The sequence below is a fragment of the Mus caroli genome, chromosome 4 (assembly GCF_900094665.2).
Source record: "Mus caroli chromosome 4, CAROLI_EIJ_v1.1, whole genome shotgun sequence".
Classification (NCBI taxonomy): domain Eukaryota; kingdom Metazoa; phylum Chordata; class Mammalia; order Rodentia; family Muridae; genus Mus; species Mus caroli.
Window position 1 is genome coordinate 79,923,103 of NC_034573.1, and position 15,709 is coordinate 79,938,811.

Below are 15,709 nucleotides of genomic sequence, written 5' to 3' on the forward strand. Positions count from 1 at the left end.
AGGGCAAGGAACCACTGTACTCATTTTGTTAATTCAGCCTCCTGCAGAGTTCCTGGTGCTCTGTAGGTGATCAACAATTAAATCCCCTTTAAAGTTTTCCGATTGTCTCATTCCAGCCCTGTCTTTGTTACCTCTGCCTATGATTCTTTTACTGCTCTAACTCTGCAGGTTCTACTACTCTTTAGTATCTGTTGGGAGGAAGTCTGTGAAGGGAAGGATGTCTGTGGAGTAACTCTAGGAATGCTGGGTAATTCTTTCTCTAGTGGGAGGAGTTACTTCATGCAAAAGAATGAGACCTCAGCACACAGACAGCACCTAGGGAATGGGACAGAAGATACTTCTGAGAAGAGTGCTACACTCTGGCTGGAGAACATGGCGGACGTGCTCCTGGATATCTTCTGGACTCAGTGGTTTGTGCCATACAGAGAATTGGAGCTAAAGTATATCCAGATATTAGACCTGCACAGCCAGGCTTCTACCTTCTGATACATGACATAGGGGAAGGAAGTTGGGAGAGAAGAAAATGAAACACACAAAATCTCATCATCCAAGGGAAAATCAAGGCAAAGGGTAAGATGGACCCGTGAACATTCGAGAGGGGCTGAGAACAGTGATTCCAGGGTAAGAAGACACAAGAGAAAAGCCACTAATTCTCTGATGCAGAAGTAATGGAGAGAAGCAAGCATCCGTGGGATTGTAGGTCCTTTAGGGCAGTATTGTCCTGGATGCGATTTCACTATGTACTTAGCTCCCAACCACAGCAGAAATATGCAGCCCACATGAAGACAAACTTAGAAGACTGGATTAAAAGTTGGAGGAAGACTAACATGATTCCCTAAGATTTTACCATCCATTCTAAGTGTAACCCCATTCACTGGACTGACTTCTTTAAATACTCTTCTATGTGATAGGGGCCCTACAGATGGATGACTGAAGATAGAGGACTGGGATATGTTTCACAATAGTCTATTATATACCTAAAGCTATACAGAGAACATGATGAATGAAGCAGGAGGCAGAATCTTCTAGCCCTGGTGGATTCTAAGAGTAGCCTGGGGATGCTTCAGTGGGGTTTAAAAAGTAGTGCAGCAACTGCTTTTCTAGGTTTTCATCCACTATGTTGGAAAGGGAGGGTTTTGTTTTTGTTTTTGTTTTTGTTTTTTTTTTTTTTTGTTCTTTTGTTTTTTTGATGTCTGCTGACCATACTAAAGCTATGAACTCCAGGCAACATTCAGACCTCTCAAAGAAAACACATGAAATACTATGCCTCACAACTTCCTCACTATATAAAAGACAGAAGTTTGTAGACACAGAAACCCTAGCTTTGCAACTCCTGGATAACTTCTGTTCACTAGAGGGTCAGTGGTAGAAACTCAGCCATGCTGTCATCCAGGGCTAAACAGGCTCCCTTACAGGGGAAAATACAGAAAAGGAGAAGTCAAGGGTTTATTTTGTAGTATTTGAGACTGAACCCAGAGCTTCAAGCATGCTTCTTCAGTATCCTACAATTTAGCAAGCTATACCCTCAGAACTCTTCCAACTTGCAATTTCCATCTAAGCTCTTACTGAGCTGTTCTGGCTGGTATTCAACCTCGGGAGAAGCTGGCCTTGGAGGTTTGAGTGAGAATGTCCCTATCTGAACACTTGCTCCTCTGCTGGTGCCACGATTTGGGGATGTTGTGGAAACCTTGGAGGGTAGTGTCTTTTCTTCTTCTTTTTTGTTTAAATTATTTATGTGAGTGTTTTGCCTGCATGCATGTATGTGAGCCATATGTGTGCAAAGCCCACAGAAGTCAGAGGAGGGCATCAGATCCCCTGGAACTGGAGGTACAGATGCTGGAAATGAACCCAGATCTTCTGCAAGAGCAGCCAGTGTTCTCATTCCTGAGCCATCCTTCCAGGACCCATTAACTCCTGGAAGTGGAGTATTGCTGGAGGAAGCACATCACCGGGGTGGGCCTTGAGTGTTTATATGCTTACTCCATCTCCAATTGGCTCTCTGCTTTCTTCTCCATTGGAAGATTTGATCTCTCAGCTTCCTGCTCCTGCCTCCATGTCTGCTGGATCCTGCCAAATCTCTCTCTCATGAGGGAGAATTTTCTTATTATATAGTTTTCAGGCATGACATTAACTCCCACTAATGACGAGTGTTTTGTCCTGAAGGCTTTTAAGCTAAAGCAAAGTTCCTTCCATTATTAGTTGTTTGGGCATGAGAACTGCCACCCTAGAAGACAAATGAAAGGAGCTGTGTAGATACTGCAAAGGTCATGTTCAACCATGGCATTTGAGCTGGCTGTCCACAAGTAATCTGGGGCAAGCACTGCCTAATAGTTCCCCAGAAACTTTACATATAGTGAGCGTTCCCAAAGAAAATGTTTTAAATGGGATTGCTTCGCATGCCAGCTTGTGAAAGAAAAGTTCTTTATAAATGAATGGGTCGATGTATACTCCCCAAACTCCTGCCCCACTCACATCTAATAGAGACTGAAGAGCCTTACATAATCAACAATGTTTTTTGCCTTCCCCCCCCCAAAACACGTGCATGCATGAGTATATAATACAGTCTTATTCGAGCACGAACAACTGGTAAGGGACCATGTGGTGTGGGTGAAGGGATGATTTTACGTGGTTGACATGAAGAAGGCAGATGTGGTAGACTTTATCAGGTAAGGTCAGGAGAGGCAGGAGCCTGAGAGTCACTTGAGGATTCATAGTCTCAATAGGAGCAGCATCCTTAGGATGGTGGTGAGCCCTTCCCAGATGGATGGCATAAGGAGGAATGACCATCTCAGTACTGAAGGCAGGCATTTGGCTCAAATGCCTTTCCTTTGGAAGGAAGCCCTTGAACGGGCTATGGCACAGACTATGTTCATGTATGCCATATGTACATCTGCATTTTGAAAATACTTTTTCACCCCCAGGTTTGCCTCTGTCCTTTGCTCCGCCCCTGTATCCAAGCACTGACTGGAAAACTGCTTTTCATCTGTTGGGACTCTTAGTCCTCCTTTATGAAAGAGTGACCATTGGAGAATAAGTTCTAAGGAAGCAAATGAGGTATAACTCTGTGCTTTATAGCCTGCCTCCTTCATGCTACGTTTAATCTCAAATGCCAGCAAAAATAAATTGTTGGCTGAGGAGGGGATAAGGGGAGAGAGAAATTATGTCCACACTCAAAAGCATTTATTTTTAGCAAGACTACCCACATTCCCTTATGCCCTAATTGATATTTATTTATAATGTGTTCAACACAGGAGTGATTGCATTCCAATCATTATGATGTTAAAATACAGAAATAAGCTTTATTATCCCCTAAAAGAGGGGTTAACCAATTTGTCCTGCTTAATAGCTGCTCTCCTCTACCTGGAGGTTTGGCGGTTTCCGCTGCTGTCTTCTTATTGAACTGAGGCCCATGGGCAGCGTGTTCTCTTCCAGGGAGTTTTCCCCTCCTGTTGCTACTCACTTCCCTGGCTGAGGCTGTGTGCAAACATTTTTCTTGCTAATTTAAACTGATGTATAACTTGAGACAGAAAGAAAGGTTAAGCTTCTGCTTTCAGGGACACCTCCATGGTTTGAATGAACCGGGCATGAAATGACTTTCTTTGGGGATCAAATGACAATTTGTAGAAGCTCATTTTGTAGCTCTTCCCTTGAAAAAAAAAACAGAAGCTGGGAGGAATAAATAACAGACTCCAGGGTCTGGTAAGAAACAAGAAAGCCAAGTAGGAGAGGGGAGGTTGAATCTTTGTGTCAGCTCCTCGCTGACATTCACATATGTTAGAGAGTTGGAAGGCAGTGGGATAGAGTGACAGATGGCTCAGTGCAGTGACGATGGGCGTGTGTGACTGTGGACACGAGTCCTGTGTGGGTGCAAATGTCTCAGCTCTGAAGCCAAACTTCAGGTTCGGGTGGCTGTTAGCACTCACAGTGTTTTTGAATGTGTTTCCTCAGCGGCAAAACACTTCTACATTCTTAGCACCATTGCTGACAGAATCCTACAGATGACCGACCGTCAGCCGTGGGCCACGGAGAAAAAGGGACTCAAAAATTTCAGTCTTGAGGCCAAAGAAATGGATCAGTCAGTTAAGTGAGCACTCCCAAGCTTGATAAACGAGTTTAGATCTCTGGCACCCACACAAGCTGGGAGTAGCAGCTGATGCCTGAATCACAGTGTTTGCAGAGGAGCAGAGAAGGAAAGATGACGGGGCTCACTGGCCAGTCACTCTAGACAATGGCTGAGCTCCAGGCTCAGTGAGGCCCTATCACAAAAATAGGTTGAACTACAAGAGAAGACAGCCACCATCAACCTCTGACTTCTATAGGTACACACACACACACACACACACACACAAACATGTACAAGCACACAGAGACACACAGACACACATGATACACATACATACACACACATACAGAGACACAGACACACAGACACATATACACACATGCACATGCACACTCACAGAGAGACACACAAGGCACACACACATGCATACACACAGAGAGAGACATACAAGGCACATATACACATACACAGGCACACACATATGCATGCCTGCACATGCACACATATACAAGCACACAAGACACATACACATACACACACAGGCACACATACAGACAAACACAGGTACATACACACATCCTTTGATGGGAGCAGCTATCAGACTTGTAGTCTAGTGGGCAATGAGGGACAACCAATATACCACTTCTCAAAGGAGCTCTAGCTTCTGTGGAGCCTGCAGTCCATATTTTGAGTCTCCTTGAACCAACCAGCTCCTCAGACGCTCACAGTCCCTCCACTTCTACAATCTGCTCTCACAGCCCGTGGTCTCCAGAAATGCTCTCTGATGGCCCTTCTTCAGGCTTCAGACACCAATATAGATTCCTTGGGATGTGGCTAGCTACACTCATTTATGTCAGAGGCTTGTGCTATGGCAGTCCCCAGGCTTGTGGTACAGTGCACAAGGACACTTAATGAAACCTCCACACAAGAGCAGGCAGAAGGGCCCTTTTTTCTTTAATCTGGGAAGGCAGCTTTCCCTGGTGCTTCACCAAGAGCAGGTCATAGATTCTAGGGCAGCAGTCTTCATGCAGGCTTCAGAAGTCCCTCAAGGGCCACCCACGGGGCACCTTCTCTGCCTTCATCAAGTCTGTTCTCCCTCCTCAGACTTCAACTGGGGCATTTAACAGAGATGCTTTGAGAATGATTCTTTCTTCTTCTTCTTCTTCTTCTTCTTCTTCTTCTTCTTCTTCTTCTTCTTCTTCTTCTTCTTCTTCTTCTTCTTCTTCTTCTTCTTTTTCTTCTCTGGTCTTCCCCGCCCCCCCCCCCCCCCTTAGCACCCCTTTGTTGCCAAAAATAATCTTTTGCTCTTCTTACTTAGTTTACATAAATTTACAAATCAAATTAGGCAGTCCCATGCAATATCTTTTTGAGATTTGATTTGGAAAGAATACACATCTTCCTAACACATTGGCTTGTTTTTTCCCCCCCCATTCTTCAGGAAGACTAATAATGTTAATTACTTTTGCCACAAAAATTTGAAATCTTGATTTTGTGTATTCTTTGTACTTTGCCATGTCTTTGTTGTGTCTGCTCTTTCAGTCTTCCTGCTGTACAGTAGGGAGGCTACTGAATTAGGCACACTGAGAAAAGCTGACATAAGTGCTCAGGAATTATCACCATGTAAAGGCTTACTCTTCCGTGTGGGAATTTCTTTGAACAAAAGAACTCTGTTGTTAAAAAAATGGAAAAGAAAAGAAAAAGAAAAAGAAAAGAAAAATCCATGATCTATACTATATGGAAGATTGTAATATGTGTGTGTATATGTATATGTGTATATATATACATATATATATATGTATATATATATATGTTTATGTTCGCTTATCACTTGTGATCATGACATTCTGGGATTTAGGACACTGATGTCACCTGCTTACCACCTGTTCCCGAAACCATCAGGCTACTACTATCAAGCCAGCAGAAAGGGAAAGAAATGAGGGCACAAAGGTCCCTTTGAAAGGCTCGGTGTGGCCAATCTGCAGGCAGGTGAGCAGGCTGCTGGCTGGAAGATAACTCACACCGGGGAAATCTGTCTAACTGCAAACAAAGAACGCATCCTATGGGAAAGGCGGAGTCAGCTGAAGACACCTCATTACAGCATTCTGAAGGCTTTGTCGTGAAAAGCAGCCTCAGGAAGTCCATGTTGGAACTCCAGTGGGACCTCCTGCTGTCCTAAGACTTCTCAGGCTTGTCAGCAAACAACCTTTCCATTGATGACAGGTTCACCAGGCAACCACGATTTCACTTCTGTGCTGGGAGGTGTTTACTGTACGCACTTCATACACATTGCTACTACTAATAAAACGGTGAAGAATGAAGAGAAAATGCAAGATTTTAATTTAATTTTTAATCTCCACAGGATGGAGAAAGCACTGGTCTTAGAAAATGGTTCAGAACAATGTAACAGGCTCAGCTTTTGTGCCTGGAGAGCACCTTAGTCCCAACACATACTCCAGGTGCTATTTTACAGGGATGTGTGTGTGTGTCTCTGTGTGTGTCTGTCTATCGTGTGTGTGTGTGTGTGTGTGTGTGCACTATGAGTGACGGGGTCAGACACCCGGCTTCTTAGACTCTTGCAGGGGTGGTAATTGTTTTGATATGTAAAACCAGGGCCATGGAGTGCAATAAATGAGAGGGCCGATATCGAGGGGAAGAAATGGAAAGAACAAAGTATTTGGAAGGGGTCTGGGACACCCGAGGAAGTGAGAAGCAGAAGGCTGTTTCTCCTGGTAGCCACAGTTGTGGGGAGGGTTGATCTCACCACCCAGCAAGGGCAGACCAAAGTGCCTGCTCCAGAAAGGAGCCATGCTGAAGGCTGTGGCTGCTCCAGGTAGGTGCTAATGCTGAAGGCTGTGGCTATAACAGGAACCAAAGCACAGAAGGTTGTTTCTACTGAAAGATGAACAACAACTGAATAGGACTTTGTTGATCACAACAAAAGAGCCCTTCACCAGAGCACAGCTAAACACACAGTTGTTCAGCAGAAAAAAAACCCCATAAAAGTCAGTATTCATTCTATTCAGCCAACACAGATATCTTGGGTTCTGCTTGAGCCAGGCACTCAGGGTAGAACATGGCCTCAATCCTGTCCTATTGGCCATTTCAGGGAGATATGGGTGGGAAACAAGAAACACGTGTGGTAATTGTTATGGAGAACTACAGAGCTGAGGGAAATCAAGACCTCTCTGATCAGGTAGCCTCTGGGAGCTGACTCCGTGGAAGAGAGAACAGGAGATATGTGGATGTCCGGGTCAAGTGGGCGTGTATGCAAGGGCCCTGAGACAGAGGCTTGCTTGGAGCTTCTGGGTCGTCAGAGAAGTCTAACAAGAAATGAAGGGGGGAGAGAGGGACAGGCAGAGACAAAGGAAGATGAAGGGAGACAGAAAGGAAGCAGAGAACAGGAACAGTAGTGAAGACAGGAAGAGAGAAGGCAAGGGGGCCAGGGAGAGAGGCAGATCTCCAGTCACAGTGGAGTCTGCAGAGGCATTATTAGTGAGAGGGCTTTGAACAGAGGTGGGTCATGGCGTAATTACTTTTCTGTTGCTGTAATGAGACTGCGACCAGAAGCAACTTGGGAAGGAAAGGGTCTATTTGGCTCACACATCCTGACAGGAACCTGGACGCAGAAACTGAAGCAGAGATCATGGAAGGATGCTGCTTACTGGCTTGCTTCCCATGTCTTGTTCAGCCTGGTTTCTTAGACAACTCAGGACCACAAGTCCGGGAGTAGCACTACCCATAGTGGGCTAGGCCCTCCCACATCAGTTCTTAAGAAAATTTTGTCAACTGAGGTTTGCACCTGACATTTGACCCTAGTGGTGTTGACAAAAAACAAAACAAACAAACAAAAGCAAAAACAAAACAAACACCCCCTGCCACCACCACTGCTAAAACCCTATCACAATATATATTTGTAAAGCAACCCAGGGAAGACAGTGAGATAGGTAGTATTGTTCTGATTTTATAGATGAAGACTCACACAGCTGGAAAAGGACAGAACTAGGTATGGAACCCACAGGGTCTGGGGCTTGAGTCAGTGGACTTTGCTATGAAATCTTGTGCTAGAATTATCCTCTGACGATTCAACGCCCACGGTTTTTCATAAAGATCAGGAAGCAACCTACAGCCCCTGGAGAAGTGTCTATGACCTCATATGTTTGGTACTCCTGCTTAGACAGTACATCAGTTCCCGTGGAAGGATGCTGGAAACTTCTCAGTATGGGTATAGATTGATATGACCTGGCCTGGCCAGTATAATGCTCTTGGCCTTGGGGAAACATCCAATGTTCCATCCAAAATGGAGTGGATGGTGTCAGTAGGACGTAATAGACAAGTATTCAAAAAGTGTCCTCTCTTAAAATTATATTGCATTTTTCTTCAGCAAAATAACCTCCATATAGTCAGAACTCTTTATTAGTACTTTAAAATAACTTTGTTGCCTTCTTGGCCTACGGAGTAATTTTAAAAATTTTGTCATGCATTTAATGCTGATATTTTACATTTGAAATGTGTGCCATCATCATGATCTTCAAAGCCACTCTGTTTTAACTTTTCATTCCAGCATGAATGGAAGCTTTACCAGCCATTGTTCCTGTGGTGTCTTTGACGGATCAATTGAAAACACTGTAGTACCCCTTTCCTTTTGGGGACAAAGAGAGTTGTTCCTGCCTAGAGAAATGAGTCTGGGCCTCGGGAGAAGTTTACAGGATTGGTTCACAACAAACTGTGTAATTTCTTGTATGTACTGTGTAGTTCTCACTTCCACGAGACACAACTAACGAACCACAGGACCAGCAGATCTTGCAAGGCTGGCAGGAAGAAAATGGCACCCTTTTCCCAAAGCTCTTCTTTTCTACAAAAGGTCATTCCTGAGCATCTTTATTGTCTGTATACTTTTATATTGTCTGAAAACCAGAGGAGAAGAGAGTTTTTCTCCTCCCTGGAAAAGCAGGCACTTTAAATCTTCCTAAGCAACAATGGCAATAGCAAGAACAAGTGGTAAACACCAAGGCCATCTTCCTGACACACTCCATGTGTCCTTGCCCAGCACGGCCTGCTTTTGTTGAGAGGCAAAGCGTTTGCTCCTGGCTCCTTCAGACATAGAGGGGGCTCACTTAGCCCTGTTCTGGCTCTAATGAAGCACGGCAAACTCCACTTGAGGAATCCTAATGATTTGCTCATTAAAAGACACCTGCCCTCCTTCCTGCTTTAGGGTGATCTGAAAGCTTATATTCATGAACAATGCATGCTTACGGTTTTGTGTTCCTAAAAAGACAAGGTCAGCTTTGTTTGGAAGACTGACTATGGCCTGTCCCTTCACACAGTGTGGATTGCTTCCGGCATACCAAACAACCATGAACACGGAAACAAAACAGCCTAGGCTAGAATGGTAGGTGGATTCAGGCTTTCTGGTACTGCTCTCCTGAGAAGTGGAGCTTTGCCCAGCTTTTGTGAAGTTTGACTGAGGATGTAGTATAAGTGAGCCTCTGGGACTTCCCACCTTGGGTCTTCTAGGTCTTGGAACCCTCTTGGAACCCTCAGGCATCAAGTAGGATATCTGGCTATTTGTAAGGACCCAGAGACAACATGGAGAGTCAGAGATCTAGGTGAACCTAGACTTCCTTCAAAAGATTATGTGTAAGGAAAACCCTCTTGGACCTTCCAACCTATTGGCTGGCCAGGTAGGTATCACCCAATAAACCCCATTGACATGGTATGAAGCAAAGAATCACCCAGCCGATTCCCAGCTTAATTCTTACCATAAAGTCAAGCTCTAGGTCTTGGGTGCTTTGTGATACATCGATGGAAGGTGGATACACACCCAGTTAGATTGTGGGATGCAGGCCCAGAGGCCAAACCAGATGCCTGTCAAGGGTGTTAGCTAGGTAGGGACCAGTCAACTCACCTGTGTGGCACAGATGGGACTCAGGAAAATATGGTCCTACAGGCCATCTGCTCTAAATGTTTTCAGTGACATGGAATACTTTCCTTTGTGAACACTGGCTGCATGCCAGTGGTTCCCACGCACTCAGCCAGGCAACTGCCAGGAGCATCAGAGAACTTTCTACATATGTTGCCACACTCATGGGGTCAGCCTGGAGATTGAACCAGAATGTTCTATAGTCTTCAAAAGTTGTATCTTATCACAGGACATGTGAATTCAAGGGATAAGACTTAAACCAAGAGAGGTGACTATTTCTGAGAGAGCAGTGGGTTAAGATTTTGGCTGAAATGAAAAGTGATTGTGAATCTTTTATTTTCTTTTATTTCATTTTATTTTACGTGTGTGTGTGTGTGTGTGTGTGTGTGTGTGTGTGCTTTTCTTGTCTGTGTGCTATGCAGCATTTTCAAAGCATCAAAGTGCTTTCTGTATTTCCCAATCACTCAGTACAGAACTGATTATGGTCCTGAGAGTCTCTCAAATTCATGCTCAGGGAGCCCTTGTCTTTCAGGGAGAGGTTTCACCTTGAAAGCCAGTGCCCAGATTCAGAAGGCGCCTCTCACTACAGCAGCAGCAGGAACAAACAGCTTAATTGCAGCTTAGCTCCACAAGGGCCAGGTGTTTTGGAAAATCACTGATGGCCCAACTCCGAGACAACCCAGACTCACTTTCTCTTATCACACAGAAAGAAAACACAACCTCCCCTCTAAGCAGAAAAACAAAAACAAGCCCTTTCAGAAACGGAATCCTTCAACTAGAGAGATATTTAGACTGCTCAGACGTGTGGATACACACACACACACACACACACACACACACACACACAAATATATGCACACACTCATTCTTATTCACATTTATTTACATACACATATAGACTCTCTCTGTGTCTCTCTGTGTCTTTCCACCTCCGTCTCTGCATCTCTCTCTCTCTCTCTCTCTCACACACACACACACACACACACACAAATATATGCACACACTCATTCACATTTATTTACATACACATAGACTCTCTGTGTCTCTCTGTGTCTTTCCACCTCCGTCTCTGCATCTCTCTCTCTCTCTCTCTCTCTCACACACACACACACAAACTTTAGACGTCATAGATGAGGAAACTGAGGTAGAGAGAGGTAGGTAAGTTGCTCAAGGTCGCATAGCTAGTATATGCAGAAGTGAGATCTGTGTCAGAACATCCAGGCCTGGAGCCTTTCCTCTTTACCACATAATATTGCCATGTCAATCAAATCCCTCGTCAGCTGCCTGGGACAGAGCCATGACAGAAACAACTATTCTTTTCTTGGTTGATTCTCCAGGACAACAAGGGGGAGGAGATAGTGTCCCAAAGTAATTCATTGACGGTCTCATGTCCGAATGGCTTTTGGGGGCTTTAGAACTGTGGATGGTTTGGGCCAAGTTGCTTGGCCTGCCTGAGTCTTAGTAGCAATGACATGCTGGTTGCACTGCTGGGCTTTGGGGACAGCTGTTTAATGACAGAGCATGCATGCTCTCAAGAACCCGGGCATTAGGGAACAACCACGGAGATTATAATGGGTACCATAAAGAGTGCAGAAAGGGATCTGTACAGATGAGGGTTGGAGCTTCTGGATTGTGCTGGTTGGTCAGAGGGCTGAAGAGTGGAAGGGCAGGGAGCAGGGGGAGGTAGGAGAGGGATGGAGGGGAAGAAAGAAAGTTCTGGTGATCGCAACAGTAAAGACGGTGAGACTGTTGAGAGCAGCTGTCTAGTTTGAAATGAGAAGCGGATCCAAGGGAGATAAGGTTTTCATAGTTTTCCTAAGGACCCTGGTAAGCCACTACAGGTTGCTAAGCAGGGGCTTCTATAGCCTGGTTGACTTTTAAAGATGATCTGAACTACTGTGTGGGAAACAGGTGGAGGCTATGCGAGCGGACCAGCTCCAAAGCTGCAGTGGAAGGAAGATGGCTCCCAGAACATGATGGTTAAGGGTAGGCAGCAAGAACAGTTAGGATCTGTTGGTGGTACAATACTCCATGGAGGGAGAATATGCGTCGGAACATAAGTTCACAGGGGTGAGAACACTTTGTCAACTTTGAAGTGTCCAATAGAGAAAAGTGTTACAACAGATGAAGAAGGCAGGCTCTAGAGAGAGACCCTAACTTGCCCAAAGTCACATAGCTGCAGAGTGGCAGGAGGTGGGAGCCAACAAAAATGATTCCTTCATTTTTTTCCTGGAAATAAAAGGAGGCTGTTGGCCTTATTAACTGGACCACTGGGTGAACAGGTATCTCAGCTGTTAGCACGGACATCACCTACAGTTAGAACCAGCATGGTTTCTTTCTCTCTTTCTCTCCTTTCTTCCTTTCTCTCTCTCTCTTTCTTTCTTCCTTTCTCTCTCTCTCTCTCTCTCTCTCTCTCTCTCTCTCTTTCTCAAACCTGTGCAATTTCTTTATTGAGACTAACATACATAACAAACCTGAGTAGTCACTTTCACAAAACATGATTTGTGCTGGAAAGCATATGATGCCTTCTGGATCACAGGCCTGATAGGCCCGTGAAGAAGTCACAATATCTTCTAATAAGTAAGATACTCTAGAGAGCCCTATTTCCTGGCTCACAACTATCTAGTAGAGCTGGTGGAAAAAGCAGGAGGGGACATGCTTTTCCAAGTCCAGAACTTAGGCCACCAGAGATAGAGCAGCCTGTCCTCTGGCTGCAACACCCAGTAAGCCACATGACAGCATGGTCCAACCAACGGTCCAAAATGGATGCTGCAGAGGACACGTAGTCTCTGAGGCCGGCTGTAGAGGAGGCTACCAGGGAAACAAGTTAGTGAGATATATAAGCTGCAGTCTTCTGGGTCTCTTTCCAAATTCCACAGGCATTCAGTGTGCCAGCATGATTTCTTAAGGAGCAACATGGTGTCTCAGTGATCTAGGGGGTAGTACAAGTGCTTTGTAGTGGAAATGTCCTGTGTTCTAACGGGAGATGTGACCTATAGTCCCCACCTATTATTCTGAGTGAGAGGCTTGTGTCCAGTGGAGCAGTAAGGGCCAGAGGAGCCGGTCTTTGGGTCCCCAGCTGTCATTTATACCATGTGAAGTCTCTCTTAGTTTTCAAGCTAAGTGCCTTAGCTTGAAAAAACCTTATCAAAGGTTGGTTTTTGGTGAGAACTCTGATATATGCAATATGACTGATAATCAGATCTCCTGTGTCTGTTCCCTGAGATGTGGCCACTTAGTCTACTCTTCCCACAGTCCCTGTTAGCTTCAGTAGGTAAGACAATAATACCCAGGCATGGAAGGATAGACTTAGTTATATCTGAAATCTTTGCTTATAGCAGAACTCCAGTTATTTATTTAGCTATGCCAGATATCTATTTACTACAAACATAATTTTTAGGATACCTATGCAATTGAAGACACAAAGTATATTTGGCTTTGTGACTCAGTAAAATTAAAATGGCATAATATTGGATTTTTTGCAGTGGTTCTTACAATCACTCTGGGAGGTGAACCAGGCCTTTTGGGTCTCCAATTACTGGTCCCAAGAAGTTATGATGGGCTCTTTGGATGGATGCTCTCCCCACCCAACTGCCAAAAATTAGTACCATTTCACTGATATTCAGAGAATACCATTTTCCACACCATTCACAGCCCTTCCCTGGAATAGAGTTCTTTACTCTAATTTTTTTTAAGGTATACAACTTATCTTCACACAAAACTTTGTTTTGAAAGTGATAAAGGAAAATACTAAACAGATGGAAACCTTTCTGTCCCCTGCCTCATAGGAAAAGGTGTTTGTGCCAGAGGCATCAAAAGACAGAATCAGCACACGGAACTCATATTCTACTCCTGTCATAAATCCACCCTGCTGGGAGCTGAGCAGTAAGGAATGAAGCACATGGATGAGTCAAGCCTTCATCTGGCGATGTTAACCAAGAGGAATTTGACCGTTGTGAGTGAACTCAGCATACATAAGCTGTTTTTGAAGCAAAGTCTTCGACCTCCTTCTCGCCCCCAAACAACGCTCCCAAACCAAAGCCTGGCGTTTACCTTCAGCGAGTGGGTCAAGGGTGTGTATCATGAGCTGGAAGATGCTATTCCTCATGAGACTGTTGTGGAGGGAGGCAGAGCTTCCACCTCGTTGGAGGCGTGGCTTCGACTGAACAGAGAAACCAAAGATGCTGTTAGTTTTCAGAAATGAATGTCAAGTGCATCCATCACAGAGAGGAGTTCTCATTTCGTCTGTGGTCACTCCTTTCTGTTACATGGTCACACACAGTTAAGCCAAAGAATTTCAAAGAATGTTTCAAACATTCCAAGGAAATAGCTTTTTTGATTAAACGTATCAATTTTGTCCAGCCCCCACATCACCTCTTTTAAACAAAAGTTAAAAAGTTAGTACAAGGCAGGCAATGTTTGGCATGCTTCACATCGTTCACTCATCCCATTCTCAGGATGAGCCTCATGAGATCGGTATTGCTAGGACCAACGTTAGGTAGACCATGAAGTCTCTGAGGAGGAAAATGAGGTCCTGGGTCACAGAGTGTTGGACAGAGACATGGGTTCCTGGGTTGATTTTCTTAAAGACTCTTTATAACCTAATAGATAGTCTTTAAATTTTTGGATCATGTGTCCTGTCAGTGAGATCTTTGTTTCTCTGTATCTATGTCAATGGACTCATCTACACCCATATCATTTTCCATGTTTTCTGTGGTTCCTATATCTACACTTGGATCCAGAAAGTTCGGTGGTCCATGTTACATGTGAACCTAAAAGACAGACTTTTCCACTTGTGGCTCCAACCCAGAGCCTTCCTGGCTTCCAGGATGCCTCCTTGGCACAGAGTCCTATGAGCTGTGATCTTTTGCTCTAATAACTGGATCTAAGATATGAAGACACCAAGTAAACTTCAGGAGACGCGGTTACCAAGGAGCTCTTAGTTCTACCTTTAAAAGTAGACAGTCTTCAATCAAACAGAAGCCTCCTTGAGGCCTTCTTCATTTGCACAGCTATTTAATCCTGCCTTGAAACGACTTCCTTCTCTGTGGTTGACTTTATGGTACTGGGCCCAGGGGAAGATTCTCAGAGGCAGCCATATCTTGTCAACAGTCTTAGGATGAAGGGCTGCTATAAGTAGAATATTTTATTTTTTGGTTTATTATTATTATTATTATTATTATTATTATTTTGAGGCAGGGTCTCACTGTATAGTTCTAGAGGTCCTGGAATTCCCTATGTAGCCCAGGCTGGCCTTGAACTCACAGAGATCTGCTTGCTTCTTCCTCCTGAGTACTGGGATTAAAGGTGTGCACCACCATGGCTGACTTAATGTTACTTATTTATTTATTATTATTGAACTTGATCTAAAATCCTAACAAGGAAATTTTCTGTGGTCGGGTAAAATTAAAACCTATCCTCCGATTTTATTTTTGTTAAAAATTAAAATGAAAACATTTTCACCAAGTCTTCCAAACTTCTCTATCACATATTTCCCATAAGAGACCCCATAATTAAACACATTTGGACAGGCTGATATTTTCTAGAACAACTCCTTGAGAACTTCAGCCATCAACCCAGTGTAACACAAAAGAATTATGGTAATTCTGACCACTTTAGCAGTATTTCCACGTTACTGACCATATGTCTTTTACTCCAGAAAATTCTTTTTTTTAAGATTTATTTATTATTATTATTATATCTAAGTACACTGTAGCTGTCTTCAG

At 44.1% G+C, this 15,709-nt stretch overlaps 1 protein-coding gene across 8 annotated transcripts in view; it reads right to left on the reverse strand.

Moving 5' to 3' along the window:
- Slc24a2 (solute carrier family 24 member 2) overlaps nt 1–15,709 on the reverse strand; it is a 237,444-nt gene that overhangs the window by 76,730 nt on the left and 145,005 nt on the right. For all 8 annotated transcript variants that reach the window (XM_029476317.1, XM_029476321.1, XM_021160559.2 and 5 more), the window contains one exon: nt 14,037–14,145. In XM_029476317.1, the coding sequence (XP_029332177.1) occupies nt 14,037–14,145 (109 nt within the window). The remainder of the gene's footprint in view (nt 1–14,036; nt 14,146–15,709) is intronic.